Source organism: Pleurodeles waltl, chromosome 8 (genome assembly GCF_031143425.1).
Source record: "Pleurodeles waltl isolate 20211129_DDA chromosome 8, aPleWal1.hap1.20221129, whole genome shotgun sequence".
Taxonomy (NCBI): domain Eukaryota; kingdom Metazoa; phylum Chordata; class Amphibia; order Caudata; family Salamandridae; genus Pleurodeles; species Pleurodeles waltl.
The window spans coordinates 602,892,393-602,919,683 of record NC_090447.1 but is presented as its reverse complement, the minus strand read 5'-3'; the positions used below and the strand labels follow the sequence as shown (position 1 = coordinate 602,919,683).

Below are 27,291 nucleotides of genomic sequence, written 5' to 3'. Positions count from 1 at the left end.
GAATAATGCTTTTTAGGGGCAAGCACATAGCGCTCCGTCCAGTATAGTAATCTCTCTTTGGGCTTACAACCACACCCATGTCACATCAGTTACTTTCATTGGTTCGTGGGCTTGCCTTTTAAAATCCGCTTGCTTTCATTTGTGAAAGGCATAAGTACATCAAGCCTTTTCCGGTGGTTAGCCTACCTACACAGCACCTGTAAACTACTAAAAACATACGAGGCTCGATGTTTTCAGCATGGTTTCCGGACTACTTTATATGTTTGTTTTCCACGCAGCGCTATCGCGCTGGGGTTTACAGAGTGCAATCACGCTCGGTTTTTCCATTTTCAGTTTTAGCACGATCGCGCTGCATTTTACATAGTGCGATTGTGCTGAGTTTTTTAATCTCTTTTCATTTGTGTGGCAAGAAAAGTCCGGTTAGGAGTTTACAACGCTAATAGCTCTAACTCGAGCAAATGCGAGACCTGTGGCATTGAAAATGCTTGTTTTATGTGTTTTAAAGAGTTAAGTTTTCAACTTTTTTTTTTCTAAATTGAAGCAGCGTTGGGGAGATCTTGATGGATACAAAGGTGTTCCAGTTCCTCAGTTCTTGGATGCAGAGATGGAAACGGCCTGCTGCATGTGCACAAAATAATTTAAAACCTGCTGTTTAACCTCTGTTCCTAGTCCTTCTCATGCCCACCTCTACAACAGGCGATGCAGTGTTTTATTAGAATGCTGTATTTTTTTAAATACTCATTTTGGCCCCAAATGTGTGTATTCATATTTAAATGAACGATAATGGATAGCCGTGAAATACGGTCCCTGATTGCCCCCACTTCTCCAGGCTTTCACAAGACATTGTAAAGTTCAGGACCAAAGGCAGAGTGGATTGTCGCCAGAACTCCAAGATGTCAGAATAGGACGTTATTACACAAGTTATTTTTTGAAGTTTTTTTTTTTATACTGTCTATTTTAGGGTAGATGGCTTGAAAATGTGTGGGGAATTGTTATTGGTGTATAGTGAAATACTGGTAAAACAAAAATAAATGACTAGTATTTAATTATGTAGTTAGTAATGTAGACGTTGAGGGGAAAAAAAAAACACCCATTACTTTATTGAAAACACAGTAAGTCTGTGGAATGGAGAGATTCCTGAAACTGTATCTGGCAGTGGGGTTGAATTAGGTTTCCTTAGTTTACTTTTCTTGAAAAGATTGTTCATAAAACAATTGACATCAATTGGGGCTAGTTGGCGTATGTGATTCTGTGACTGGCTTTGACCACTTATGTTTGAATTTACTGCTCTTGCCACAAAATTTGCCACATAAAATGAAGATTTCACCCCCCCAAAAAAATAGTAAATTCAGGCTAATTTTCTTGATAAATAATTTGGTTAACACTACCGAATGTTCTGGGCCTCCATTGCCATGTAACCTTAATGATCCTGGTAATGTGCTACAGAGTGGTTTGGAATTAGTCATTATAAAGATAAAACCCATATTTCTGAGAGACCTGTGAAATAATTTCCATATTTTATGCACACCTTTGAAATGTGTTTACACTGCTGCATTTAGTGCAGTAAATGCATCAAAACATAATATATAGTTCGATGGCATCTGTCGCTGTAGATACACATGTTCTGCATAGCTCGCCATCTGGTGTTGGGTCGGAGTGTTACAAGTTGTTTTTCTTCGAAGAAGTCTTTCGAGTCATGGGACCGAGTGACTCCTCCTTCAATCAATCAATCAATCATAATATTTATTAAGCGCGCTATGTACCCGTCAGGGTTTCGAGGCGCTGAGAGGGGGGGGGGTAGCGCTGCTGGTTTAGCGGTCGAAGAGCCAGGTCTTGAGGAGCCTTCTGAATGCGAGGAGGTCCTGGGTCTGGCGAAGAGATGTGGGGAGAGAGTTCCAGGTCTTGGCGGCGAGGAAGGAGAAGGATCTGCCGCCGGATGTCTTGCGCTGGATTCGGGGTACGATGGCGAGGGCGAGGTTGGCGGATCGGAGTTGACGTGTTGGAGTGTAGAAGTTGAGTCTGGTGTTGAGGTAGGAGGGTCCGGTGTTGTGAAGTGCCTTGTGAGCGTGGGTCAGGAGTTTGAAGGTGATCCTCTTGTCTACCGGGAGCCAGTGGAGTTCCTTTAGGTGAGGGGAGATGTGACTTCGGCGGGGTATGTTGAGGATCAGTCGGGCGGAGGCATTTTGGATACGTTGGAGGCGTTTGATGTCTTTGGTTGGGATGCCTGTGTAGAGTGCGTTGCCGTAGTCAAGTCTGCTGCTGACGAGGGCCTGGGTCACCGTCTTTCTGGTTTCTGTTGGAATCCACTTGAAGATTCTGCGGAGCATTCGAAGGGTGTTGAAACAGGAGGAGGAGACGGCGCTGACCTGTTTGGACATGGTGAGGGCGGAGTCCAGGATGAAGCAGAGGTTTCTTGCGTGGCTGGCAGGGGTGGGTGGGGGTCCGAGGACGGAGGGCCACCATGAGTCGTTCCAGGCTGAGGGAGTGCGTCCGAGGATGAGGACTTCCGTCTTGTCGGAGTTGAGTTTCAGGCGACTGTTGTTCATCCAATCGGCGATGGATTTTAGTCCCTCGTGGAGGTTTGTTTTGGCGGTGAGCGGGTCTTTGGTCAGGGAGAGGACGAGCTGGGTATCGTCGGCTATGATGCTGAGATGATGTTGGCGGGCCAGTTGAGCGAGGGGGGGCCATGTAGACGTTGTCTCCATTGCGCATGGGCGTCGACTTCATCTTCGATTGTTTTCTTTCCGCCATCAGGTTCGGACGTGTTCCTGTCGCTCCGAGTTTCGGAACGGAAAGTTAGTTAATATCGGAAGATTTTCGTCGGTATTGTTGCGTTCGGGATCGGCGTAGTTAGAGTCAACACCGCATCGAAGATCGACGCGCTCCGGTGCCCTTCAGGGTAGTTTTCGATCCCCCGTCGGGGCCTGGTTGGCCCGACCGCGTGTCGAACAACGTTGATGGAACGGACCCCGTTCCGTTTTTGTCCCAAATGCCACAACAAATACCCGTATACAGACCAACATTTGGCCTGTTCCCTGTGCCTGTCGCCTGAGCACAGTGAAGAGACTTGCGAGGCCTGTCATGCGTTCCGGTCCCGAAAGACACTCCGTGACCGTCGAGCCAAGAGACTTCAGATGGCGTCCACGCCGACAGCGCACCGAGAGTTCGAGGAACAAGAGGAAGAAGAAACCTTTTCGATCCACGAATCGGACTCCGAGGAATTAGACGATCAAAGAACCGTGAGTAAGACGTTGAAAACAACACAGAAGAAAAGTGACAAGGCCCAGGGGACGCCACTGCCACCAGGCCATGGCTCCACCCATAAATTCGGTGACCGACCATCGGCACCGAAAAAGGCCAAAACAGTGCCGAGATCGTCCGACTCCGGTCGAGACACCGGCACGCAGCCTTCTCGGGATCGAGAAAGTGCTGGAGAAAAGCAATGACACCGAGATAGTGGTGTAGAAGCGGCTCGACGCCGAGACAGCGGCACCGACGAAGATCGACGCCGAGAGGTTTCGACGCCAAAAAAGAAAAAAGCCACCTCGGAGCCGAAAAGAGATACAGGCAGGGTTTCGGTGCCGAAACAACCCGTAACCGACCCAGGTCCAGGCTCTTATACAGAGGAACAATCACTGTCCTCTCAGATGCGAAAGCATAGGTTTGAGGAAGAGCTGCAATCCACCGAAGTGGACCATACGCAAAAACTTATTTTCATACAGCAGGGAACGGGAAGAATAAGCACCCTTCCCCCTATTAGGAGAAAAAGGAGACTGGAGTTTCAAACAGACCAGGCGCCACAAACAAAAATGGTGAAAAAGGTGACTCCGCCACCCTCTCCTCCACCTGTAATTAACGTCTCACCAGCGCAAACTCCGTCACATTCCCCGGCTCACACCACCATGAGCCAAGGTGACCAGGATCAAGACGCTTGGGACTTATATGACGCCCCAGTGTCGGACAACAGTCCGGAGGCATATCCAACAAAGCCCTCACCACCAGAAGACAGCTCAGCATACTCTCAAGTGGTGGCTAGAGCAGCACAATTCCACAACGTAAACCTCCACTCAGAACAAGTCGAGGATGACTTTTTATTCAACACCCTCTCCTCCACCCACAGCTCCTACCAAAGCCTGCCTATGCTGCCAGGTATGCTTCGGCACGCAAAGGAAATATTCAAGGAGCCGGTCAAAAGTAGGGCAATAACGCCAAGGGTGGAAAAGAAGCATAAGGCACCTCCTACAGACCCTGTTTTCATCACCACACAGCTGCCACCAGATTCCGTCGTAGTAGGAGCAGCTCGGAAAAGAGCCAACTCCCACACATCTGGGGATGCACCACCCCCAGATAAAGAGAGCCGCAAGTTCGATGCAGCTGGGAAAAGAGTCGCAGTACAAGCTGCAAACCAGTGGCGCATCGCTAACTCTCAAGCACTACTTGCGCGCTATGACAGAGCCCATTGGGATGAGATGCAACACCTCATCGAGCATCTTCCCAAGGAACTACAAAAGAGGGCAAAGCAGGTGGTTGAGGAAGGGCAGAACATATCAAATAACCAGATACGTTCTTCTATGGAAGCAGCAGACACAGCTGCAAGAACAATTAATACATCTGTGACCATTAGAAGGCACGCATGGCTAAGAACGTCTGGGTTCAAACCAGAGATACAGCAGGCAGTGCTCAATATGCCATTCAACGAAAAACAACTGTTCGGACCAGAAGTGGACACGGCAATCGAAAAACTTAAAAAAGACACTGACACTGCTAAAGCCATGGGCGCACTCTACTCCCCGCAGAGCAGAGGAACCTACAGCACCTTCCCCAAGACACCCTTTAGAGGGGGGTTTCGGGGTCAGGCCACACAAGCCAGCACCTCGCAGGCAACACCGTCCAGCTACCAGGGACAGTACAGGCGAGGCTTTCGGGGCCAATACAGAGGAGGGCAATTCCCTAGGAATAGAGGAAAATTTCAAAGCCCAAAAACCCCTACAACCAAGCAGTGACTCAGATGTCACTCACCCCCTCCACACAACACCAGTGGGGGGGAAGAATAGGTCATTATTACAAAGCATGGGAGGAAATAACTACAGACACTTGGGTCTTAGCAATTATCCAACATGGTTATTGCATAGAATTCCTACAATTCCCTCCAAACATACCACCAAACGCACAGAATTTATCAAAACAACATTTCGAACTCCTGGAAATAGAAGTTCAAGCACTATTGCAAAAGAATGCAATCGAATTAGTACCAAACACACAAACAAACACAGGAGTCTATTCACTGTACTTCTTAATACCAAAAAAGGACAAAACACTGAGACCAATCCTAGACCTCAGAATACTAAACACCTACATCAAATCAGACCACTTTCACATGGTCACGCTACAAGAAGTGTTACCATTGCTAAAACTACAGGACTACATGACAACCTTAGACCCCAAAGACGCGTATTTCCATATACCAATACATCCGTCGCACAGGAAATACCTACGGTTCGTATTCAAAGGAATACACTACCAATTCAAAGTATTGCCTTTTGGTTTAACAACCGCACCAAGAGTCTTTACAAAATGTCTAGCAGTAGTGGCTGCACACATCAGAAGGCAGCAAATACATGTATTCCCGTATCTAGACGACTGGCTAATCAAAACCAATTCACTAACAAAGTGCTTCCAACACACAAATCAAATCATACAAACCCTCTACAAACTAGGTTTCACCGTCAACTTTGCAAAATCCAACATTTTGCCGTGCAAAGTACAACAATACCTGGGAGCCATAATAGACACAACAAAAAGGAGTAGCCACTCCAAGTCCACAAAGAATTCAAAATTTCAACAAGATCATACAACGCATGTATCCAACACAAACAATACAAGCAAAGATGATATTACAACTCCTAGGTATGATGTCTTCCTGCATAGCCATTGTCCCGAACGCAAGACTACACATGAGGCCCTTACAACAGTGCCTAGCATTACAATGGTCACAAGCACAGGGTCACCTTCTAGATCTGGTGTTAATAGACCGCCAAACTTACCTCTCGCTTCTATGGTGGAACAGTATAAATTTAAACAAAGGGCGGCCATTCCAAGACCCAGTGCCACAATGCGTAATAACAACAGATGCTTCCATGACAGGGTGGGGAGCACACCTCGATCAACACAGCATACAAGGACAATGGAACGTACATCAAACAAAACTGCATATAAATCACCTAGAAATGCTAGCAGTTTTTCAAGCATTAAGGGCTTTCCAACCAATTATAACTCACAAATACATTCTTGTCAAAACAGACAACATGACAACAATGTATTATCTAAACAAACAGGAGGGGACACACTCAACGCAGTTGAGCCTGCTAGCACAGAAGATATGGCGATGGGCAATTCGCAACCACATTCGCCTAATAGCGCAGTTTATTCCAGGGATCCAGAATCAACTTGCAGACAAACTCTCGAGATCACCAGCAGGTCCACGAATGGGAAATTCACCCCCAAATTCTAAACACTTACTTCAGACTCTGGGGAACACCTCAAATAGACTTGTTTGCAACAAAAGAGAACGCAAAATGCCAAAACTTCGCATCGAGATACCCACACAGGCAGTCCCAAGGCAATGCCCTATGGATGAACTGGTCAGGGATATTTGCCTACGCTTTTCCTCCTCTCCCTCTCCTTCCTTATCTGGTAAACAAATTGAGTCAAAACAAACTCAAACTCATTTTAATAGCACCAACTTGGGCAAGGCAACCCTGGTACACAACACTGCTAGACCTATCAGTAGTACCCCACATCAAATTGCCCAACAGGCCGGATCTGTTAACACAACACAACCAACAGATCAGACATCCAGATCCAGCATCGCTGAATCTAGCAATCTGGCTCCTGAAATCCTAGAATTCGGACACTTACAACTTACCCAAGAATGTATGGACGTCATAAAGCAAGCCAGAAGGCCGTCCACTAGGCACTGCTATGCAAGTAAATGGAAGAGGTTTGTCTGCTACTGCCATCATAATCAGATCCAACCTTTACACGCAACTCCAAAGGACGTAGTGGGTTACTTGCTTCACTTACAAAAATCTAACCTAGCCTTCTCTTCCATTAAAATACACCTTGCGGCAATATCTGCATACCTGCAGACTACCTATTCAACTTCCCTATATAGGATACCAGTCATTAAAGCATTCATGGAAGGCCTTAAAAGAATTATACCACCAAGAACACCACCTGTTCCTTCATGGAACTTAAATGTTGTCTTAACAAGACTCATGGGTCCACCTTTTGAACCCATGTACTCTTGCGAAATACAGTTCCTAACCTGGAAGGTTGCATTTCTCATCGCCATTACATCTCTAAGAAGAGTAAGCGAAATTCAGGCGTTTACAATACAAGAACCTTTTATACAACTACACAAAAATAAAGTCGTCCTAAGGACTAATCCTAAATTTTTACCAAAGGTTGTTTCACCGTTCCACCTAAATCAAACAGTGGAACTACCAGTGTTCTTCCCACAGCCAGATTCCGTAGCTGAGAGGGCACTACATACATTAGATGTCAAAAGAGCATTAATGTACTACATTGACAGAACGAAAAACATCAGAAAGACTAAACAACTATTTATTGCATTCCAAAAACCTCATGCAGGAAACCCAATATCAAAACAAGGTATAGCCAGATGGATAGTTAAATGCATCCAAATCTGCTACCTTAAAGCAAAACGACAACTGCCCATTACACCAAGGGCACACTCAACCAGAAAAAAAGGTGCTACCATGGCCTTTCTAGGAAACATCCCAATGCAAGAAATATGTAAGGCAGCCACATGGTCTACGCCACACACGTTCACCAAGCACTACTGTGTAGACGTGTTATCCGCACAGCAAGCCACAGTAGGTCAAGCCGTGTTAAGAACATTATTTCAAACCACTTCCATTCCTACAGGCTGAGCCACCGCTTTTGGGGAGATAACTGCTTACTAGTCTATGCAGAACATGTGTATCTACAGCGACAGATGCCATCGAACTGAAAATGTCACTTACCCAGTGTACATCTGTTCGTGGCATCAGTCGCTGGAGATTCACATGTGCCCACCCACCTCCCCGGGAGCCTGTAGCAGTTTGGAAGTTAGCTTCAACTTTGTACATTTGTATATATATTATTTTAACCTTAAATAGGTACATACTTAGTCACTCCATTGCATGGGCACTATTACTACAACACAACTCCTACCTCACCCTCTGCGGGGAAAACAATCGAAGATGAAGTCGACGCCCATGCGCAATGGAGACAGAAGGAGGAGTCACTCGGTCCCGTGACTCGAAAGACTTCTTCGAAGAAAAACAACTTGTAACACTCCGACCCAACACCAGATGGCGAGCTATGCAGAACATGTGAATCTCCAGCGACTGATGCCACGAACAGATGTACACTGGGTAAGTGACATTTTCAATCTCTTCCCTGTTACCCCAGCACATAGCAGGCATAATTTATCAGAGATACAACATCTGATACAGTTGGTGCCACAATATGGCTATTAATACTGTTATGCACACATTTTCCTCTTATTCCATTCAATGCTAGGATTGGCTCTAGTTTTGTAACTCTGCATTTACCCGAATGGCAGCATCTGCTCCATATTGCAGTATTCCAGTCTCTATGAGAAGACACAGGGGGTCTGACATATACAAGGATATTACTGTCTGGAGTATGGGGGGGGGCTGAGCCTTCATACAGGCCCAGCTATGGATCTTCCAGGATGCTCAATGAGAAAGCTATTATGATTTGTATTTTGAAGGCCAAGCATCACTGAAGACAACAAGGCTGTGGCCAGAGATTGGAATAAAGAGAATAGATAACCGCATCAGGGACAGGCAGCACTTGGCTTACCACGTGTCCTTCCTAGGTCCACGTGTCCTTCCTAGGTCCACGTGTCCTTCCTAGGTCCACATGTCCATTCTTACTTGGCTGTATCCATCTGACTGTTGGCCTGGCTTAGCGTGAAGTGGAGTTGGTAGAGTACTTGAATAACTTTCTATTTTAAAATGAGGACCTTTTAATGTCCCTCACTACAATAGGAAGTTCAGTCCCGTCCCTTTCATTGAAGTGGGAGGATGGTTGACAGCTCAGCAAACCTTTCTGCACATGCACAATGTCCATGTAATGCCGATAAGGCAGGTCAAGGGATGCCTTACTGAAAGTGGAAGACTGGTAGGCTCTTCTCGGCACACCCTAGCAGCCAGTCACCATTAGTTTATAAGAACTGTTGAAATACATTGTTATTTCCATACACTGAATCTGTAGCTTGCTGTCATACACAAATTACTTGGGTCCTTTTGAATGTCTTCTGTAGTTCCATTTTATAAAGCCTTTGATATGCAGCACGTGTAGAGGCAGGTTGACTCTTAGCGTCCAAAATTTCTGTGGCTCAGGACGATAACAGTGGTTGGTTCTTGCGCAAGAGGGTGCATTTGTGAGTTTCACGTGCACCCTTAAGTGTGAGGATGAGATGAAAAGCATTGCAAAAATTTGCATAATTAGGTAGTACAACCTGCACCATGGCTTGCTGAGCCACCCTCTTGCTACACTTTGTCTTTGCTTTACCTTTTCAGAAAACAAACATGGTAGATATCTAACTTGTTTGTGTTCTTTTTCCTCTTCCCAGAATTCATCTTCCAATGTGTTTTACCTTGGGTCGGTTGTAGTGAACACATCTTTACCTGATGATGCACAAGGTAAACTTTACATTGTAAAAGAAGATACTGTAGTCAGATTTTTTAAATCTTTGCACATTTTTTGTCTTATGCTACTGCTATTTTTATTTTATTTTTAATGAAAATGGTTCATGTCTAAATCTGCATCTATGGTACTCCACCTGTTTGTCGTCCTTTTAATGTTTAGGTTGGCAGGGTTTAAAGGTTGGCAGAATGTGTTTTGCAAGTGTACATGCTGTGTACTCCACTATCTAGTGTTTCCCTCAGAATATTGCTTATTTTCTTTTGAAAGCTTTTTGCTTTTGGTTTTAGGTGTGCATTAGATTACTCTTGATCGTTTTCCTCAAAAGCCGCAATGCGCAGTTCGAGATGCTTCTCCTGAGGTCATATTTTTGTTCTTCTTGGAGGTTTTCACAGGTGTTACCAAATCAACTGTGCACCTTTCGAAAAACCTTGCAGCTGAAAAGGACATATGTTAAAGGATGCTGGAGCTGTAGAACATGTTGCTTTGGGTGCTTCACATCTCTAAACAAGCTCTTCAACCTAAGTTCGAAATTCAAACTCTGTAACAGCACTGAACTGTAAAACAGGCTTGAGCTCTGCTTGAGTGACGTTGAAAAGGCTTAAGCTCCATGTGAGGATCAACCTTAAAAAGATTTAGCTCAAATTCAGATGACCTTTTGGACCGTAAAGTGGCCTTTGACAGTGCCTCGGTTCATCCTTCTTGAACAATTGGACGTAGTGGGAGGTATAGCTAGACAAGGGCTGTAATCCTTTGTGTGGCAGACACAATCTGCCCTCCTCCCAACTTTTTCATTTTCCTGCATGGAGTTGAGACACTGTCCCTCAGGTTTCAGTCTTGAGCCCTCCCCTATTCAATATCTATTTGACATCGCTGGCACAAGTGGTAGAACCTTTGGGATCCAATACAGCATCATTCCCAGTTGGCACACTGCTGATGCTAGCATTCACTAAGCAGAAAAAAAAACACTGATAAATTCCATCGCTGTTTGAGGGCAGTTACTAAGTGGATGTAGAACAGCTGCTTGAAACTGAATGCTGGAAAAATATGTACACTCTGTTCTTTAGGAATTCAACTCCGCTGGAAATACAGAAATGTTGGCAGAGAGATGTAGGTAAACCACTACTCCTGCCTTCCCAGTCAGAAATCTGGCCTTGAAACTGGAACAAGAGCTATGTCTTTCAAGCCACAATTTCAAACCATCTTGGCTGCCTGCTTTGTGCTATTAAAACATTTGAAAAGCCCCTAAAATACCTTCCCATCCACACTGAAGGCAATTGTTCATCCCCTAGTAACTTCCAGACTCGACTATGCAAACTCTTATTAACTGGGAATGCTGGCTAGCCTTAGTTGTAGGCTTCAGAGTTCAGAAGGCGTCTGCAAGGTTGTGTTTTTTATTTTATTTTATTTTTTTATAACCCATTTTATCGTTTTTGCACAACAACAAATACCAAATTGAACTTCGTCACAAGGGTGCTACGTTGAAGTGTCAGGCAATACACATGGAAACGATCAACGTTATAGAAACAAAATATGCTCCCCATTTTAGTGACACATATACATATATAGTGACGAAATAAGCAAGTCCCTCTTGTGCACTCCAGTCGTGGTCAGTTCATGGGTCCATTGTATTGTGTCCAGGGGACTCATATTTATGTGAAAGCCAGGCTGATTTTAAACCTTCTGAAAAGACATGACACTAGATCAGCTGGAATCAAAAATCTCAACTTTGTTTGCAAAAAAGAATCCACCACAAATCCCTAACGACTATTTTTGGGACTGTAAACAAAAATGTCCTGCCTAGCTTAGGTATAGATTTGGAGACTACGTCCCCGAAAGATCACTTTGTCCATGAAATCTAGGTTTGTTAGCAATCCCCAGAATCAGAAAAGCTAGGAGGGGTGGTCTTTACCTAGCTGGCAGAAAAAATGAAGACTGCCCTGCCAGCTGGCTTAAGAAATCCAGCTCTAAAACCCTTTACAGCAGAGGCCTTAAAAACCTTATTTTTAGGTACTAAACCTAATTGGACAGTCTAGTTTTGTTGCTGTGATTTCACGTGCTGATAGTGCTCAGGAGCTCCTCTTGGAGCAGCTATTTGCGCTGTACAAATTGAAATTCGTTCATTCAGGCCTAGCAATGTTAGTGTGAACTCCACAGGTCACACACTATCCCACACAGGCCAGTTCATATTTAACCTGATACTAATCACTTGTGGTGAATACACTAGCACTGGCTATTCTGCTTCTTTAGAGCAAGGTCAGGCACAAGATAAAACCTTACATTTGAAGAAGCATTTGAAACAGATTGAACCCTTTCTGTGCTCCAACTTGAAACCACTCCTTCAGAATAATTTTCTGACCCAGAGACAAATTCTTCATTCACCCGTGGCCTCATGTCACACAGTGTGAGGCAGAGAATGAAGTGGACGAAGAGGAGAGTTGGCCAGAAAGAAAATGGCAATTTATTTTTTATTATCAGATGGCTTTCCTTTAGAAAGGAAGTATAAATCCTGTCAGAACCCTGTTCAGAGGTTCACGGGCAAGCAGGAGTTACTGGGCTCAACCATGGTGGTAGAGGCCCTTTACTCCAGATGTTCTGGGCCCCACCCTACTATGGATCCCACTGAACCAAGCCAAGCACACCCTTCTGCCCCTGACTCTGTTGGCTAGTGGATAGCGAGCAGTCAAGGCTCCTTCAGGTGGAAGTGCAACTACAGATTAGTGAACAAGACTCATAACTCAAAGTATAAGCAGTGCGAACAATAAATCAGTGTCCAGTCAAATACTTGTTTTTATATAAAAATAATTATTTTAATTCTAACTTCACACATGCAGAGGTAAACGACATTCAAAAACCAGGAACAGTCCCCCTTGAAGTCAGTACTCTAGTAGTTGTCAAGCTTCTCCCTGTCTTCCCACTTCTAGGTCAACAGGTTCAGTGTTATTCCCCATTCACTTATGACCGCTTCCAGGGAATATAAACTATTAGCCCATACCCAAGAGGTCTTTCATTGACTCTGTAAGTTCAGTCACTAGAGTCTATGGTTTAGCAGCACCAATACAGTATGTCTCCCCCACCCTTGCCCCCTCTCCCCCCCCCAAATGGCTCCAAAGGCCCAATTCTTAGGTTACCCTCTCCAGTGGTATGGAACCCTTTAGTGGTACCATGCAGTCTAACTCCAGATCGGCAAAGTCTGGCAGTGTGCGGTCACACTCTGCGGCACCTGTCGGGCTCAGGCTCTTTTTTTACCCTCTGACGATCAGGGTTACTCCAGCTTCGGCGATCGCCTGGTAAGTCACTTTTTTTCATCCACAGGTATCTGGGTTGATCCCTGTGCTCTGACAGGGCTTCAGCAGTGTCCTGTTGATCCCGGGGCTTCCTTTGCCACAAAATGCGGACTAGTCCCACCTTGGTCACAGCAGCAGTTTCTCGCTCTCAGGCAATGACACAGACCCTTTTCAACGTTTCCAGACACCCCTTCTGCCATACATGGTAGCTGCCATGGCACTCAAGTCCAGTCATGATGACCTGATGTTAGTACCCAAGGCGGCCCATCCTGGCACATGGGGTCACCATAATAGTGTAGTACACGGGCGACAGCCCAGTCGGTGCAGGAGAGGGTCTTCCCACCTCGCTCCTTGGCTCAGTCAGTGGCGACCCCACCAGGCATATGGGGGTCACCAAATTAGTCCAGCACATGGGATGCGGCCCGATCGGTGTAGGAGCCGTATCCTCACACCTGGCTCAGGGAGTCCTCACATCAGGGCCCCCCTCTGAACATTGCTCCCTCCAACGCTCCTCTCTCCTTCGCAAAGCACACTGGTCTTGGCAAGCAGGCAGGTGGTCTTCGATTAGCTAGATGATATCCCCTCACCCATGAGGGAGACTAGCAGGCTTGGGCCCCCAGTCCTGGTCCCAGGTAGAGGTCTTGCAGAGGTCCTCCCGCCCCCCAGTCCCTCTGGCTACTTGGCAGATGACCACGTTTTGGGCCTCAGACTCCCCTACTTGTAGTCCATTTGAAACACCAAATGTAATTTAGTGTCTTGGTCTTTATAACATTTTATGTTTGGATTCTGCTTCTTTGAAATGGACGTCCTTCCCTTTTCACCTTCTTCCTGAAGGTCATCTGTCACATCAGGCAGTACTGTGAAGCTGGTTAACACACAACACGATTCATGGCAGGGACCAGAGTTCACACCTGGATGTCCATCACAGTGATAATTGCATCAACATTTTAATCTTGGGCCCTCTGCCCTATTTGGTTATGATTTCCTTGTCAGCCCCATCTCTTCCTCACATGTATCCGGACCCTTCCCTTTGATCTATCACTGAATCAAAGAGCACTTTGAAATGGACAGATAGCCTGGCTCTCCCATCCTCCAGTGCATGTCCCATCCATCTTACAGGAATGTAGCAATACACAAATCTGGCTGGGGGAGGAGGTGGGGGTGGTAGGTTGTAAAGGGGGGGGGGGGTGTCACCAGGCAGGCGTAGGCTTCCTAAAATGGAAGCCAAGGTCCTACATTTAATGTACCAGTGCAGGTAGTTTTGCACTCTGTGTACATCCACAGCACACTTACTGCCCAGTAATGTTACCATCAGCATACCCACATGCAGCACGCATTCAGTTTGCACGACGCATTGTTTAGTACTGCAGTCTCCCTTTACTTTATCAGTGTTTTTTTTTTTTTTTTTTTTTAATAAACTGCAAGCACACAGTTACCTTGTGTGCACTGTACCACAATTCACCCTTTGTTTAGTGTATTTCTTGCGAAAGCATATGCATTCATCCTGTTTCCATCTTGCATTCACTTCCACGTCAACTTGATGTAAACCATTGTGAGTTAAGCACACAGCAGCAGAACTTTTAAGAATGTGAGTGAGTTTGTAAGCCTCACTCCAGTGACACAGGGTGAAATGGACCTGTTCTCTACTGCTGATTACTACACGTTATGCTGCCACCACTGTGCCTGTGCTGCTCAACTCCTGGTGAAGGGGTAGCCTTCTTCCATTATCAAGTCAGTACTTTAGGCGCATGATCCATGTTTGCCTATGACAAAAAAACAGCATTAGGGATCCAGACAATACAGTTAGGCACTCAGGGCAGTGGCACACGTCTCTTAGCATGCAGAGGACTTTTCTGTCCCAAAAGGTGCCTACCCCATTTGTGCTTCACCACTAATTGAGACAAGTTCTTTTTACAGCAAACATTTTTTCATCATGGCCTCACAATGCAGGTCATGGAATAGGTCTTCCTTCTCAAAACAGTAACCTATCTACTTTGTTGAATGGTTCTAAAATTAAAAGGGCAAATTTTCCCCTGTTAAAACTCAAAACTATTACCACAGTGTTAGTGGAAATATGAAGCTCGTTCACAGTATCCCACTTATGTTAAATTATATGATCAACCAGATTCCCTAGGTGTCCCCAGACCATGCAAACATCCTCATAGTCAGGATGCAACTGATTGACCTACTCAGGCAAAGAAAGTAAGGAGGTGAAAGCAAGAGGCTCTGTGGTGGCGCAATGGGCAGCAAAACATTTGGTAGATTGTAATTGATATGATGTTGATCTGGTCGAAGAGATGAACAAACTGCTCCAACCTCTTCCAAAGCCACATCAAAAGAGCCCAGGAGACTGTCAACAGCAAGACCATCTGAATGCAATGTTTTATGACCTATTTGCAGCAGACACTCCTTATATGAAGATTAGAATCAATTTTAGTTTGCTGTGAAGTCATGCATTGTTGCAGAGAATATGTAGTTCCTCCCCATAGCCAATGGTATGCAAAGTCAGACCAAGATAATTTCAAGGAAGCTACTAAGGCACAGGTGGTTAAACCATATTTAGAGAAGAAGGTATAATCTTGATCCATAAACCCACTGTACATATGATTGTGTCCCACTAGACTCCTTGGTAGTTCCTACAGCACAAATGCACACCTGGTGGCGCCTCCTAACAGACAAGGAAATGAAGTGCTTTGAAGCTGACTACAAGCATATGGCAGTTGGAGCAGCCACCTGTAGGTGCAATGCCAATTTGGTTGGCTTGCTATTGAGATATGGCAGGTTTCTACGGAGGCACTGGTGCAGCATCTCCCTGAGAGCTACATGAAGAGCGGAGAAGAGGTGGCAGCAGAGTGGAAAATAATCTCCAGTGCAAATTTCCGCTGTGCACTGGAGTGCTGTGGAGACATAGTGCCAACACTAGCATCTTGATGCATCCGCATGCATAGTACGTATCTTGAGGCAAGCTGAATGTTCAAAAGCCAACTCCAACATCTTTCGAAGGTGAACATCTCTTTTGTCCTTAAGTGGCTAGGGTGTTGCAAAAATTAATGAAGAACACCACTATATCCATTGGTGCACATCAATCTGCCAGTACATGGGGAACCTTTCACAGGCTACAACTCAGGAGAAGGATAACCCTCTCCCCCACACCCCTTCCTCCCTTGCCGCCCCAGGCCAGCTCCAGTGGCAGGCCTTTCATGAGGTGGGGCAGGAGTAGTTGAACAGCTGAGGAACTAAAATATTTCCACCCCAATGGTTTTTAGCAGTGGTTCATCATTGCTCTAATATTCTCGTGAGGCAGTGTTTACAATTGGAGGGGCATTAGGAAGATCAAGTGTTGCTAAAGACCAGCATTTAATGATTTCTGCAGTAATGGAATAGCAAGAGTCGGTTGCTTGGTAGGCCTTTGTTAGTCTCACTTCCACAGGTGATCATCACGTCTGACACATTACTTACTGAGTGGGGAAGACATCTTGGCAACATGGCTATGCAAAATACTTGGACCCCTCAGCAGCAAGGTCAACACATCAGCTCCCTAGTACAGCTACCATCCGCCTAGCCCTCAAAGCAGTTTTCAAGCTTGTCCTAGGTAAGTTGGTCCTCATAAAGATGGACAGCATGATGACCATGTATTAGGTAAAAAAGCAAGGGGTACTCAGTCCCCTCATCTCTCTGCATTAGCACAGGAGGGCTGGCAGTTGGAATTGTGCAACATGATCCACTTGTTAGCAGAGCACCAACCAGGAGTGGTCAACAACGTTGCAGACCTGTCAGGCAGACTCATTAGCAAGTCCACAGGAGGGAACTCCACCCGCACTACTAAACACGTTCTTCAAAAGGTGGGGAACCCCAGCCATTGACAACTTCATCATCCCAGAAAACTCCAAGTTTCAGCTTTGACTCCAGGTACGCATGGGTAATGCACTGTAGTTGAAGTGGTCAGGGATATTTGTCTACCCTTTTCCTCCACTCCCACTCATCCTGCATTTGGTGAAGATGATGAGGCAAGTGTCCATGATCCTCATCATAGAGGCCCAGACTTGGGTCAGAATGCCCTGGTACATAGTGCTCTTATAGATGTCCACCAGTTCCCACCTTCTCATGCCAAAACATGTCCAAATACCATACCCCGATCACACAGATCAACTTTGATCTACTATCTAATCTTAGAGTTGGTACTTAAACATCCCTGATAAGTGCATGGCCATACTGCTTGAGACATGTAAGCTTACTAGAAGATTTGGCAACTGATGCGTCTTAAAGCAGCTAGACCACTTCTAAGCCAAGGTCTAACGCACAATCTGCAACCTTTTATGCCTTTAGAAGGGAGGTCTTTATTATGGCACAATAAGTCGTCACCTAGATGCTGTTGTCGCATACATGCAAAACAGGCAACACTCATCCATCTTCAAAATATCTGTGATTAAGGTGTTCGTGTAGGGACTTAAAAGGGTAATACCTTTTTTTCCCTGTGTAGAACCTTGACATAGTTCTCATGGGGCTTATAGGCCAATCTTTTGAACCCCTCCACTCTTGAAGCCTACAGTTTGTCATGGAAAGTGGCTTTTCCATTAGCTATTACCTTGCTCAGGCACATCCATGAGTTACAGACTCTCACCATTCAAGAAACATTAATTCAAGTGCTCAAGCAATGGACGGTTATTCAAAATAATACAACACTCCTGCCCAAGGTAGTATCACCTTTCTCACATTAACTAGACTATTGAACACAACCAGATTCTGTAGCAGTATGGATTTTGCACATTAAAAGTCAAGTGTGTGCTCATGTTCTATATTGACTGAACTAAGGGATTGTTTTAGCATTTAGCAGATTTGAAAATCTGTCACGTAATGGATATCTGGTCCTCCCTATTAGAAGTGCCACATGATATAATGCACTTGTAATAGAGCATACAGGATATCCATCACAAAGATGAGTATCCCATCCACCAAATTATAGCTCAACCCCTAAGTCCTTCTGTAAAACTAACCAACTCTAGTTATCTTTTGCTAAACCCACAAAGGTCACCCTAATTTTCAAGAAAGGAATTGCCAGGTCAAATGTATCCAGACACCAAAGCCAGATGTGTTCTCCCTGTTCCTCTCAGAGCACACTCGACACACACAAAAGGGGTGATCATGGATTTTTATAGATAATATCCAGTTAGCAGACAGCTTCAAGGGAGCTTCCTGGTCAACGCCATACACCTTTAGAAAGCACTACTTTGTGGACATTATATGTCCAAACAGTGTTAAGATCATTATTCCAAACATCTGTAGCATCTAAAGTGCTAAAGTCTTTACAGTTGATGCAGAGCATGTGTATCTACAGCTCTACATGCTATGAATTAAATAAAAAATAAATAAAAAAAGTTACCATTTAAGTATATTTTAGTAAAGTGTAGTTCTATTTATTCCTATAGCTCCCCAGAAGGTCACAATGACGACACATGCTTACTTGTCGCACTCTCTACTTTTCTACTAGTTTACAATATGCATGGCACATCACAGTAGTCTTACTCTGCACTCCATTTTCTTCCCTCACATGCAGGAATTGAAATCCATCCAGGGTTGAGTTGGTACCCATGCACATTTTGGAATAAAGAAAGAGTCCCAGCACATCTGATGCCTCCAACTGTATTCAAAGAAAAACATTCTAATGCCACAGAGCCCAATACTAGAGGTCAGGAGTAGGCAAAGCATCTGAATCTACATCACTACATGCTATGAACAGATGCTTAGTTATACAACCAGCACCTTCCCCTGCCACATAAAGTGACTCAAGACTACACCTTATTGCATTAGAAATGAGAAATGACCATTGCAGCCAGACTTAATAGAAAAAAAAAAGCTAATCTGTAGGAGGACAAAAACACAATATAGTGTGTGTTCCTGCAGTCAGCTATTTGGGTCTGATACTGATTGTCTAAGCAAGTTAATCCACTGAGAGAATCTCACTATCTGAGAGATTTAGATCAAGTTGACCCTAATTAAATGCATCCCAGCCTTAAGACGGCTGGCACTGTACAAAAAGAAAGTAACATGAGAACATAATTATAAAAGAGAAATTTAAAGGAAACAAATTACAGCAATTAATTGGTAGATAAATCAGCAGATTATGATGGTTTTAAGAAGGTACATCTTGAAAGCTCACTACATGGCCAGAAGGCTAAGGGTGGGGCTAATATTTAGTGCAAGAGAAAAGCCCAAATGTGACATAGCTCAAAAGGATGACTGTTTTGGGAAACCAATACACCGCATCCTAGGAACGTCGAAATCGATGACCACTTTACTCCTCTTATTAGAGGCCCATGAGAATTCATCTTAGGAGTGCCAACCCAGACTTGAGGCCTATCAAGACTGTATAGCAAAGTGTGAAATCACACTTTTTACCTTTGCACATTAGAATAGACTGAAAATACCAGGGTCATGTGATCACATTTTCTAGTGCCAGAATTCAAATGAGAAGTAGTGTTCAAATTACATTCAAGTGGGAGAGTTCACAATTAGTTAAACTAATAAACAGTTTTTCCATTATCCAGCCATAAAAGAACAAGAATCTTGATAATGATTATGATATTCTAAGGGGCTAAGAAGCATTTGATATTTTTTTAAGCAAAAATAGTTGGTAGCAGCCTGAGTTGGAGATATCATCAATGTGTAGCTGAAGGAAAGCCCCAGAAACAACACAGTAGGAACAAATGTTTTGAAGTGCACTACACCAAATTTGAAGAGGGGATTGACCATCGAAGAGCGACTGTGTATCGACTTTCCCAGCCAAGACGGTCCTGCATACAGTGAACATCCTTCACAGATGGCTGCCTACAAAAGACGATGCAATATCTGCAACCTTCTTGAGATAAGGATAACTAACACTGTAAATTCCTCACACTGTTACCTATTGTTGCAGGTCTTAAATTATTCTTTCAAAAAAGTATACAGCTTACTTTGGATTATCCATATGCTTTCAGTAAGCGCTGCTGTTTATTTGTTGGGAGCTCATGAGCGCTGTAGGCCCATTGTAGTTTGTTTTATTCCAGTGGTTATCCAGTATTGAAACTTTCATAGATTCACATGCTTGAATCATTCCCCGTTGTTGCGATGGGAGTCCCCGGTATATTATAATAGCAATGTAATGATAACTAAAGTGTATAAAGGCCTGCCAGTAGCCTATCTACTCAAACCAGGTTTCAGCTAATCTGGCTGCCCTTCCCTCTAGAACACTCCGGTGAGAAGTTCCAGTCCCTCTCTATTTCTACTGCATGTCGTGCTAGGGAATCTCCACTGAGCTCCACTCAGTCACACCTTTCAGAAATCAATTCTGGTTCTTTTTTCTCCTCAAAATATTGCTGATACCAGTCAAAGGCTTCCAAGCCTCTTTTTCTGGTCTGCTGTAGACATAATTACTGTATCAATCGCCATGTCTGACAAAGAGAAGAAAAGTCTCTTCAGAGCCTGCAAGACCTGTGGAAAGAAAAGGCATCTCATTGAGGGTCCCCACAAAGATTATATATATTGCCTGTATCTAAACCATTCTGCTACGTATTGTAAGGTATGTGTCAGATTTTCTAACAAGACCCCAAAGGACAGGGAGGGCAGGCTGCTCATTTGGCTCAGGAAATTAAAAACTAGGAAAGATCCTGTTTCTGGTTCTGACATTTGAGGATTTGTCTACTCCAGAAAAACTCAAAGAATGCAGATCACCTCAATCTCCTCATATGGAGGACCAGCCTAAAAAAGCTTTCAAAAAGACTAAACATGGGTCATTGAAAGCTCACAGCCCTTCCAGTTCTCTTCGCAGGAGGTCTGCATCCTCCCATAGAGAAAAGCTTCTTCTGAACCTCCTGCACCACCTCCAACGACTAAACATTCTTTCAAGAAGCCATCTGCCAAAATGATGACTATATCGTTGATGAAGTCGACGACTACAGCATCGAAGGTGTGCCCGGCATCGTCAACGACCAATACACAGACGACTGTCGATACAGCATGCAGTACTTCCAATGTGCACACCACAATGACACCGTCGCCAACGTGCACCTCTGTCAACGAATCCGACGTAGAAACCATTTTCGCCGACATCCCTACTGCCGACTTCCGCTTCGTCAGCGAGAGTCACGGTCATTACTGCCAGCACTGTTGACAAAGTCCGCATTGAGGATACCGTTGACTGCAAAGAATGTAGCGAAACACAGAAAATTGAAATCCCTGACAAAGTCGCACACATCCCCTAGTAAAGTGTCACCTTTAATTCCTGCGCATCTTTTGGAAGAGGATGACTCGGAGGGGGGATTTGGTATTGCCCACAGTTCTTCTGAACTACACATAAAGTGTCATGACTTAGATGATGACACCCAATTCTTTTATTCTCCGCATATCACTACTCGTACCAGGAGCAAATGTTTCCTATGCTAGGTTCCCTTATTTCAGATTTGCAATTAATGCTGGCGGACTGCGGGAAAAGATTTCCTCCAGTTGACCAGCAGGCATCTGTAACTTCATCAGTGCCACCTCCTTCCACACCTGTTAGATCGCGGGCATTGCCATTGGATGTACCCTCGCATACACCTCTGTGTTCCACCACAAGACCCGTTAACATCCGATGATGACAGAGAAGGGGAGTTGCCAGATGCTGTTGCAGAGTGGGATGACTATCAAATACCTTCTCCAAGATCGCCTTCCCAAGTCCCAGTAGACTCTCCACCAGGCGACATTGGGGGATGCCTCAGTTTATTGGAGCGAGCAGCAAAGAGATTTGCACTACCTATGCCAACAAAACAGATGGACTGCTTTCTTTAGGACTTTAAGGAACCTTTTTAAAAAAAAAAAAAAAAAGCGTGAGATCTTTCCCCCTTAGTTGACTACATATGGGATGAGGGGCTGAAGGTAATTTAAAATCCTGCTACTGTTACTACAGTCTTGCCCAGCTTGGCTAAAAAAAATATAAGGTGCCAGATGACGCCCCAGCTAGCCTAACTGGGCACGCCAAGCCGGGCTCCATTATCACTCAGGTAGCGCAGATCTAGAAAACCTTCAGCTCCAATTTCTGCTCCACCTGATAAGGAAGGAAGAATGCTTGATAGTATAGGAAAGCACTTCTCCTTAATGTCCTTTCTTACGGTAAGGGTGTCAAACTCATTGGCAGTAATAGGCATAAATGACAGACGGCTATGGACAGACATTGCTCCTTACCTAGACCAACTTCCAGAGGATTCAAAAGCTGAAGCAGTACAGATAGTACAGGAAGGGGAAAGGACTTTTGCTGAAGTCCTCGACTGTGCAATGGATATTGCTACCACGGCATTCTGATAGACTTCTAGTTTTAGATTCTTTACCTTTTGAATTTCCCCAGGCGTCAGACTGGATCCAGAGATTTTTCTTCGAGCAGTACCTCTGCGTGCTGTCAGGTGGCTTCGGTCGACTCCGCGGGCATTGTTGGCGTTGTGTTCGCCGTGATGATGTCGCAGTCGTATATAGGAGCCACCCCGGCGCGTTGACGTCCGTTCTTTTCTTTCGGTGCCAACCTAAGCGCAGATCCGGAGAGAGCTACCTTAGTCATTTTTTGACTACGCCAACACTTTTGTTGAAGTTTTTTGACAAGTTCTTAGATGCGTTGAGGGATGTCCTGCAAGACCGGATTAAAGCCCTGCAACTCCTGTCACTGAACTATGTTGGTGACTGATCCGCACCTCATGTGTTTTTTGTGCCTGGAGCGCGATCCCGACTGGAAGTTGTGCTCAGAGTGTCTGGCCATAAACCCGAAAGCTTTGAGTGAGCGGTCCCTAAAGCTCATGGCCCGACACTGTACTCCATGGCGCTCACAGAATCGTTTGAGAGGAAGGTCTCGAGACCGACCGCGGAGTCACCACCACTCCCTCGTCCTTCAAGTTATTGGGCCATTCGGGTCACAAAGAGAAGAGGTCGAAGAAGGATAATCGTTCTTCGACTTCGCTCAGATGATGTGACGCGGGAAGAGCATTAATGCTGTAAGCCTCAGTCATCGGAGCCTTCATCCAGGTCGGCTCTGCGTTTCCCAGACTTCCCGGGAGCCGGAGCCACGCCTGCCCAGCTTAAAGAATTTCATGAGGCAATGCGCCTCATTTTTGGGCAGACCGACCCACCTTCGGCACCCTCGGGCACAGGTGAGTTGGTGGGGAGCCCCCTCAGGTTCAAAGTAGTCTGCTTTGACCACGGCTCCGGAGGGCCCCTCCAGATGAAATTGCGGATCCGTCCCGATGCTGGCGTCGGGTCAGACGTCAACGCTCGTGGCGTCAGTTGGGCACACAATCGACATCAATACCATCCTCATACCCGACGAGCCAGAAGGACGTTGCTCAACACTGATTCCAATCTCTATGGGATCTCCTGGGCCCAGGGTTGATACAGACCCTTATTCTTGTGGGGAGAGTATGGAGGGGTCGCTGGACCCTTTAGAATACCAGCATGGACCCCAAATGGACTGGGTGCAGGATTTGGGTGATGCCAGTGGTCTAGACACCTCCCTGACACTGGTATGCTCTCCTCCTACTGTGGCTATGGAGGAGGGTGCTTCTTATTCCTTGGTGGTGAGAAGGGCAGCTGAGGTCCTGGACCTCGAGCTACCTCCTGTGGAGGTTAAGCCTAATAACCTAACCGATGTGCTTCAGCCGGGGTCTTCCTCTTCCGAGCCCCATCTTCCCTTTAATGAAGCACTGACAGACGTCCTTTTGGGTACTTGGTCCAGACCGAGCACAGGGGCTCCTATGAATAGGACCATTGCTGGCCGTCATTGGCCTGCACCGTCAGACCTGAAATTACTCCGACAACACCCCATGCCGGAGAGCCTTGTCGTCCAGGCTTCTTCATCTGGGGCATTCCCTGTCGCACCCCCGGATAGGGAATCATAGTTGTTTTCTTCTAACAGTCTAGCCCTGCGGTCTGTGAACACTGCATGCCTTTTGGGCTGCTATTCCCATACTCCCTGGGATACGGTCGCACAAGTGCTGCCTACAGTTCCGGAGGAGGCCCGGACAGTCCTTTCCCAAGCCGTAACAGATTGCAGGGATGCAGCGAAGTTCATGATTCGTTGTGGAATGGATACAACTGACATTCTGGGCATATCGGTTGGATCGACTGTGGCATTGAGACGCCACATCTGGCTGAGAACCTCTGGCTTTTCAGGGGATTTCCAGCAATCCTTGATGGACATGCCCTTGGATGGCACATGTCTCTTTGGAGACGAGGCGGACTCTACGCTCAAGTGCTTTAGGGATTCCTGAGCCACAGCCCGGTCCCTTGGCCTCGCGCCCACTCCTTGACCCCAGCAGTCCCCCTTTCGTGGCTCCGAAGGGGCACCAAACCGTGTCCTTTCTCCTCTGGCCATCGACCAGCGCATGATGTACAGCCCCTGCGTGGCCACGGATGCTGGATCTCACGCCCCGGGGGATCAGGGAACCAGCGGGTTGCCCAGTCCACCCCTGCCCTCTCATCATCCTCTAAACCTTCCTAGTCCGTGGGAACACTAGGAACCAGTTGGCAGCAGGATTTGCCATCACCTACCCCAAAGGCAATCCATTACGTCGGACAGGTGGGTCCTCCAAATTGTCCTAAGGGGCTACTCCCTTCGCTTCGAGACACCTCCTCCAGCCATGCCACCTTCATACAGTCTGATATCAGAGGATCATATGGCGCTTCTCTGCAAGGAAGTCCAAGCCCTTTTGACCAAAGGAGCTATAGAGAGGGTTCCATTGCAAGAAGTAGGTCGTGGTTGCTATTCCAGCTACTTTCTGGTGCAGAAAAAGGACAAAGGTCTTCGGCCTATATTAGATCTTTGGTCCCTCAACATCTTCCTCAAAAAGGAGAACTTCAAAATTTTGACATTGGCTCAGGTCCTATCTGCCCTGCATCCCGGAGGCTGGATGGTAGCGTTAGACGTGCAAGACACATACTTCCACTTGCCAGCCCACAGACGTTACCTACGATTCGTGGTAGGTCACAAGCACTTTCAGTTTACTGTGCTCCCCTTTGGCCTTACCAGTGCCCCTCGGGTGTTCACGAAAGTGATGGTAGTGGTGGCAGCTCATCTGCGTAGGTTAGGGGTCCCAGTCTTCCCCTACCTTGACGATTGTCTATTGAATATGAACTCGCCCCAGACAGTCGTCTCCCACCTCCAGACTACGGCGAACTGTTTGCATTCGCTGGGGTTCATTATCAACGTGCCAAAGTCACACCTGACTCCTTCTCAGACGCTCCCTTTCTTCTGAGCTGTTCTGGATACAGTGCCGTTTCGGGCATATCCTCCCAAAAAGCGAATCCAGGATATTTGGGCTATGCTACCGATGTTTCAGCCTCTGTCCTGGATTTCGGTGAGAATGACTCTGAGGCTGCTGGGCCTCACGGCCTCCTGCATCCTGCTGGTTCAAAATGCCAGACGGGCTCTGCAGCGGGACCTGAAGTTCCAGTCGACGCAGCATCAGGGGATTCTCTCCGACAAGGTCCAGATCTCGGAAGGAACTGCAAGAGACCTGCAGTGGTGGTTAACGAATCAGGATTTGGCCAAGGGCAGATCCCTCTCCTTTCCTCAACCAGATCTTAGAGTCATGACAGATGCGTCACTCCTAGGATGGGGGGGCCACATGGGAGAGGCGGAGATCGGAGGCCTCTGGTCTTTGGCGGAAACCGGGCTCCATATCAATCATCTGGAGCTCCAACCAATCCGACTAGCTTTGAAAGCATTCCTTCCCTCTCTCAAGGGGAAAGCAGTGCAGATGTTCAAACAACACCACCGCCATGTGTATTGCAACAAACAAGGTGGAATGGAGTCGTGTACCCTTTGTCAAGAGGCTCTTCACTTCAGGACTTGGCTGGAACATCAGGGCATTTCCCTGGTGGTTCAACACCTGGCAGGTTCCTTGAATGCCAGAGCTGACGAACTCAGCTGATGATGCGTGGTCGATCACGAATGGCGTCTGCATCCAGAGGTGGCGCAAGGTCTCTTACTGCAGTGGGGAGAACCTTGGTTAGACTTGTTTGCCTCCGTAGAGAACGTGCAATGTCAGCTGTTTTGCGCATTGGAGTTTCCGAGGCGGCACATGCTTGGTGACGCTTTTCGTTGCGAGTGGAATTCAGGCCTCCTGTATGCCTTTCCCCCCCATACCATTTCTGTCCAGAGTTCTGAAGATCAGGCAAGACCGGGCCCAAGTAATGCTGGTGGCTCCGGACTGGGCAAGAAGAGTCTGGTATCCCGAGCTGTTGAGCATGGCCATAGTTCATCCAATCAGACTGCCCCTTCGGGAGGATCTTCTGTCGCAGTAGCAGGGGACGGTCCTCCATCCGAACCTGTCCACCCTCTGCCTCATTGTGTGGAGATTGAGTGGCGACAGTTGACGTCTTTTTACTTGCCACCTGAAGTTTTTAATGTTATCTTGGCAGCCAGGCGTCCCTCAACCACAACTGTGTACACCTGTCATTGGAAGAAATTTGTGGCATGGTGCATTGACAAATCTGTTGATCCTCTATCTGCTCTATTCTCCAGTCCTTCTTTTTAACCTTCCCCCTTGCTCAGCAGGGTTCCATCCTGGGCACTCTAAAGGGATATCTTATTGCTATCTCAGCTTTCTTGAGGTTAGCAGATCAGCCATCCTTATTTAAATCTCCTATAGTTAGGAGTTTTCTTAAAGGCCTCACACATCTCTTTCCTCCGATCCTATTTATCATGCCCCAATGGGATCTAAACCTGGTATTAACATACCATATGTGTACCCCGTTTGAGCCGCTTCACAACTGCCTTTTACGGTTCTTAACTTTCAAGACTCTTTTTTTTAGTTGCCATTACTTCTGCCCGCAGAATAAGTGAGCTCCAGGCTCTGTCATCTAAGGCATCTTTTCTGACGAAACATCCTGACAAGGTTGTTCTGCACACGAGGGCTTCTTTTCTACCTAAATTAGTGACACCCCTCCATGTCGGACAGTCCATCACCTTGTCTACCTTTTATGCATCCCCACACCCTTCTCATGAAGAGGAGAAACTCCATCATCTGGAGCGTTGGTGTTCTATTTTGATCGTACCAAAGAGTTCCAAGTGGACAATCAACTCTATGTGGGATATGTGGGTGCAAAGAAGGGGAAGGCGGTGCAGAAGAGGGCCATGTCACGATGGGTACTCTTATGCATCGAAATGTGCTACGCTCTGGCTAATAAGCAACCTCCTGAAGGTTTGCGCGCTCACTCCACCAGAGCTACTGCTGCTACCACAGTGCTAGCTCGGGGCGTTCCAGTCCTG

General features: G+C 46.1%; 1 protein-coding gene across 1 annotated transcript in view; it reads left to right on the top strand.

Moving 5' to 3' along the window:
- The window catches only part of LAMP1 (lysosomal associated membrane protein 1), a 234,159-nt gene that overhangs the window by 163,078 nt on the left and 43,790 nt on the right, over positions 1 to 27,291 (top strand). Inside the window, exon 7 of the mRNA XM_069204673.1 lies at positions 9,671 to 9,740. Within this exon, the coding sequence (XP_069060774.1) occupies positions 9,671 to 9,740 (70 nt within the window). The remainder of the gene's footprint in view (positions 1 to 9,670; positions 9,741 to 27,291) is intronic.